This window comes from Haliotis rubra, unplaced genomic scaffold (genome assembly GCF_003918875.1).
Source record: "Haliotis rubra isolate DU_JTF1 unplaced genomic scaffold, ASM391887v1 Scf843, whole genome shotgun sequence".
NCBI classification, from domain to species: Eukaryota; Metazoa; Mollusca; class Gastropoda; order Lepetellida; family Haliotidae; genus Haliotis; species Haliotis rubra.
In genome coordinates this window covers 59494-65474 of record NW_025767572.1, presented here as the reverse complement: position 1 = coordinate 65474, position 5981 = coordinate 59494, and the positions used below count along the sequence as shown (strand labels likewise).

The following is a 5981-nucleotide window of genomic DNA, read 5'->3' as shown; positions in this document are numbered from 1 at the left end:
TGACGTATTCGTGCGATTGTTAATTTTGTTCCCGACCTGGTGTTCTTGGGCATTACTGATTTGGGAGCTGGCAAACGTTTTAAACACAAAAAAGAAAATGCCCGTTTGGAGCCACACGGGTCTACATTTCCAATTGAGTATGTGAAATACTGTCTGTTGACATACCATAGCCTATGACATTGGTGATCAAAGTGACAGGGAGGAGCGATAGGTTAGGCTCAACTTGTTTCAGTGACATCAGAATAGATTATGTACAGTGACACGACAGAGGGTTAGGTTGAACCAGTTATATATAATGTACACTGACACGGCAGAGGGTTAGGTTGAACCAGTTATATATAATGTACAGTGACACGGTAGAGGGTTAGGTTGAACCAGTTATATATAATGTACAGTGACACGGCAGAGGGTTAGGTTGAACCAGTTATATATAATGTACAGTGACACGGCAGAGGGTTAGGTTGAACCAGTTATAGAATGTACAGTGACTCGGTAGAGGGTTAGGTTGAACCAGTTATATATAATGTACAGTGACACGGCAGAGGGTTAGGTTGAACCAGTTATATATAATGTACAGTGACACGGTAGAGGGTTAGGTTGAACCAGTTATAGAATGTACAGTGACTCGGTAGAGGGTTAGGTTGAACCAGTTATATATAATGTACAGTGACACGGTAGAGGGTTAGGTTGAACCAGTTATAGAATGTACAGTGACTCGGTAGAGGGTTAGGTTGAACCAGTTATATATAATGTACAGTGGCACGGTAGAGGGTTAGGTTGAACCAGTTATATAATGTACAGTGACTCGGTAGAGGGTTAGGTTGAACCAGTTATATATAATGTACAGTGACACGGTAGAGGGTTAGGTTGAACCAGTTATAGAATGTACAGTGACTCGGTAGAGGGTTAGGTTGAACCAGTTATATATAATGTACAGTGACACGGTAGAGGGTTAGTTGAACCAGTTATATAATGTACAGTGACTCGGTAGAGGGTTAGGTTGAACCAGTTATGTCAGGGGCGGATACAGCTTTTGAGGAGGGGTGGGTGGGGTGGGGTGGGGTGGGTTGCTCAGTTCATTTTCACCCGTTTTCACGTGAGTTTCAATGGTCATTTATTAAACCTACATGACAAAACAAAAGTGTGTGTGTGTGGGGGGCACCCATGCACCCCCCTCTGGTTCCGCCTAGATGTATGTACAGTGACACGGGAAGAGGGTTAGGTTGAACCAGTTATGTACAGCGACACAGTGAAACATTCGCGGAAACATGACGTGCCACCAGGAAGTATTGGCTGCCGAAGTGACGTCATCACACTGATAAATCGTTTTCCTCCGGAACTACTATTAGTTTGTTACTATTGATGGCGAAGGAAAGTAACTTGTTTCGTTGATGATTGTAATATATACCAGAACACGTGTTCAGTCTGCCATACCATCTTTGTGCCATATAGTTCATTCAATATTAAAATATTAGCACATTAACGAACACACACAAGAGGCAATGGCTGATCTCCCGCTAGCTATTTTTATAAGTCGCGAGCACGACAACAACCTCTATGTTTGAGGAAGGTAGTTGTACTCGTGGATGTAAATTGGCTATTATGTTATCCGGGTTTGTAAGGAACAGCTCCACGCCCCAAATCTGATCGAAGTCACCCCGAAACTTGCACGAATTTTTTCCCCGCCCTGCCGCGCATTTCGTCGTGGCAATGCGTGTATAATTTAGATGGTATGCATGGAAGCATGAAGACTAGTTTGCGCACTGTTCGCGTCCTGTTTACGCATAAGTTACGCACTTGGCACGCAATGCGTGGCCATAAATGGTGCGCATTGGCATGCATTGGCACGCTATCGCACAACTTATTTACGACTAGGTCAAGTATTGTTGGTGTATTGTTTACGTCTAGTGTACGGCATGGTACGCACGACGCGCATAGTTCCAGCATGGGCATGCATTGCCACAACCGCTTCGAGCATGCGTGAAGCAGTCCCGCTTTGTGCCGCTTGACTCCATGCTATATAAATAGCAGGCATCACCCAAGCTTCGTGCATTGCTGTGGACCTACAAGATGCTGAACACCAGAGAACAAGCTCAGATTGCAGAAAAGAAAATATATAAAAAAGAAAGTGTCTATATCTCGCCGGTGCAGCACTGTTACTTTTTTTTATAATTTTATTGTTTCTAAAGATGTTTTACAGTCTATTCCGAAAACTCAACAAAGGACATTCAGGTTACAATACAATACAAGCATATGATGTACAAATCATGTGAACAGTTCATGACATGAAGACCAGAACTTATAAAAGGCGCTGATATTACACTCCATTAAAGAAGAGCACTTTGTTATCATATAATAATGTCTAATTTCATTCTGGAAAACATGGAAAGGTGGTACACTGTTTTTTAATCTGCTTCCAAAAATTAGGTTTTTAAAGATAATAATAATAATATTGAGAGGGTCATTGTTTTTGTCTGGGAAACCGAGCAATACCTGTTTTCTTGATACTTTGATACTGACAAGAGTTTTATGATTTAGCCAGACTTCAAGTTTTTGCCAGATATGGTTGACTTTACTGCAAGACCAGAACACGTGATGGAGTGTCTCAATTTCGTTTTGGCAAAAGCTGCATTTTGAATTATTTATATACCCAATCTTAAATAACTTTATATTTGTCGGTAAGATGTGATGTAATATTCTATATTGGAACCATTGCAGTTTACTGTCATTGGTGCATCTAAATGGTATTTAGTTATAATTTTTCCAGTCGTCAGACAAGACTTCGTTGTTTAAGATACTTTGCTCCCATTTTCGGCAATGTAAATTTTTTGTAGTGACATTTGACAACAATGTTCTGTAAAACCGTTGTGTCCCCTTTGCATCCCTGAGGAGCTGTTTTATATTTGCTGGTAAAGTTGGGTTTGGTATTTTTGACAAAGTCTTAAAATCTATGTTAAGTGTTTTCAAATATGACTTTACAGATCTAATGAGGCCAGTAAATGTTAGAAAATCAGTTTTTAAATGATAGTGTTTTACAAAAATTTCAAAGCAGTATATGTTATCATTTAAGTCAAGTAAATCGTTGATACACCGAATTCCTTTATCATACCATTGTTTGTAAAGAAATGGTTTACATCCTACACATATGTTTTTGTTGTACCAGAGATTTTCGGCAAGTATATCATTTACGTCATAGTCAGTTTCATTCCGAGATATAAATTGCCACCAGGCACATAGCACATCCCTATAATATTTATTGTGGATCAGTGGGAGACATTCTTCTGACAGATATTGGCAGTTATAATCGAATACATAACCAGCGCCAAACTTTTGGAGATTTGAAATAAATAGATAGCACCAACTGGACTTACATCTGAAAAACCTTCTGACCATTGATAGTTTCTGAGTATGCATTAATGTCTTTATATTTGGCATGTTGAAGCCTCCATCTTGTTTGTCACAGATAATTTGGCTTCTCTTAATTCTATCAGGTTTATTGTTCCAGATAAATTTAAAACATTTCTGTTGAAATTTATTTGTAGTTTCATTATCTGGGTCAGGAAGTGCACTGAATAAATGATTTAATTTTGGGATGATCAAAGATTTTAAGACAAAATTTCTTCCAAAGGGAGTGAGATTACGTGCGGACCATATGGACATTAGTGTTTCACAACTTCTTATCTTTTCTTTGTAATTTATCTCTACCATATCGTCTAAGTCTTGAGTGAATGTAATTCCAAGAAGACTAAAGTCACCCTGGTCCCAATTAAGATTTAGCTCCGAACATGGTTTCATTTTCGATCTTTTCTTTGATCCTGTCCAAATGAGACGTGTTTTGTCGATGTTAACCTTTGTACCTGAAAATCTGTCGAAGAAACTAAGCACATTAAATACTGCATAGAGACAACGTTCTGAACCATCCAGGGTGCATGTTGTGTCGTCAGCGAATTGATTGAGTAAGTATTCAATGCTTCCAATTGAAATACCCTAAAAAAGCACTATTACTTCTTGAAGACCAGGGGCGGTGGGGTAGCCTAGTGGTTAAAGCGTTGGCTCGTCACGTCGAAAACCCGGGTTCGATTCCCCACATGGGCACAATGTGTTAAGCCCATTTTCTGGTGTCCCCCGCCGTGATATTGCTGGAATATTGCTAAAAGCGGCGTAAAACTAAACTCAGTCAGTCTTGAAGACCAGCAATTACAGCAAGAGCAGGCCAAAGAAGAAGACGTAACCCCAACTTGAAAAAGGAAAGCAAGGACAGTGTTGGTGAGGGAATGGTTGACTGGAAGACATCACTTCGGACATTATGATCAGCTATTGACAGAACTCCACAAGGAAGATCCAAGTGGCTACAGAAATTACCTGAGAATTTTCCCCGGCTTGTTCCAAGACATTGTGGAAAAGTTAAAACCTCATCTTGAGAAGAAGACCACATTCATGAGAGAACCGCTGGAGGTGGGACTCAAGCTGACAACCACTCTTCGCTTCCTAGCCACTGGTAAATCCTGTGCAAGTCTACAGTACAGCTTCAGAGTTGAAGCTACTACAATCGGCAAGTTCTTACCAGAGGTTTGCAAAGCCATCCTTGAGGTTTATAAGGACGAAGTACTCAGGTGCTCCAAAACTGAAGAGGAGTGGAAGGAGGTTGCTGAAGGTTTTAGTTTTAGATGGAACTACCACAACTGTCTGGGGGCTGTGGACGGCAAGCATGCTACTATGAAGAAGCTACCCAAAGCTGAATCATTCTACTACAATTATATTAAAGGCTTCCGCAGCATTGTACTCATGGCCCATGTAGATGCTGGATGCATGAAGTTCTTGTATGTTGATGTTGGGGCAGAGGGTGGTGCTTCAGATGGAGGGACATGGAAGAACTGTACTTTACACAAAGCTGTCGAAGACAACCGAGCCGGACTACCTGTATCAGCTCCACTCCCTAATAATGACAAGTCTGTGCCATATCATTTCGTAGCCTATGACGCATTTGCACTCAGAACTTGGCTGATGAAACCATTCTCTCATCGCTCCCAGATGCACCGAAATATCAGCTACAGCTACAGGTTGTCTCGTGCTCGTCGTGTGGTGGAGAATGCGTTTGGAATCTTGTCTCAAATGTCTGTCTCTGTTTCTTGTCCGGTCTCTTCTTCCAGTCTCCTATCCACTGCTGGTCCTGCTCTTCCTCTGGTTGTATTCTTCTTCTTGGCAGGCATCTTGTTGACTGTTCGCTGTCGAGTTAAGGAACGTGGGGACTGGCGATGGGCACACTTTTATGAGCGCGGTCGTCGCTGATTCGTGCGCCAACAATGCGTGAAGTAGGCGTGCTCAATGCGTATCAATTTCGGAACATGCTCAAACCCGTCAAACGTGAACAATTTGTGACAATACAGAAACCCGCCCGCCCACTTCACCACAAGTTAGAGGGCGTGAACTTTGCCCAATCTGTCGCGACCTTTTCCGACCCCTGATCAAAGCGGGCCAATGCGTGACACTGCGTGACACTGCGTGTCAATGCGCACCGCCCGGAGTGTTTGAAAGTAGGTTGCACAATGTTCACGACTAGTTCACGCTAGTTGCACAAAGATTATGGGTACCAGAAGTTTTGAACATTTCAAAATGCTCTTTGCGCACTGGTACGCAGCCCGGCACAGTTTATGCACACTTCACATCAGTTTACGCGTAATTTACTCATTGGCACGCCAAATTACGTACCAGTGCGGGGAAAAAATTCGTGCAAGTGTAAGGGGCTTAAAACTTGTAGGAGTGAGCGACAGCGATTTTCGAGTAATTGTATAGGTCTTACCATGTTTAAAAAAAGTAATTCCACATTACATGGAGTTTTGTTTGCCAATTGACACAGTGACAGTTCGTCATGCTACCAAAAGTCAGTGTCGACCTGACAATGGAATCCTCTATAATGTGTATAATCTGTGCAGCAGATAACCGCATCGGGGTGAAGGGTTTGGCAGTACACGGAAACTGGT

The 5981-nt window shown here is 41.8% G+C and overlaps 1 protein-coding gene across 1 annotated transcript; it reads left to right on the top strand.

The window, feature by feature from the left end:
* Positions 1 to 4437: 4437 nt before the first annotated feature.
* Positions 4438 to 5289, top strand: LOC124262533. Its single transcript, XM_046697037.1, has one exon. It carries the CDS (start codon positions 4438 to 4440, stop codon positions 5287 to 5289), a length of 852 nt encoding a protein of 283 aa, XP_046552993.1.
* Positions 5290 to 5981: the final 692 nt, after the last annotated feature.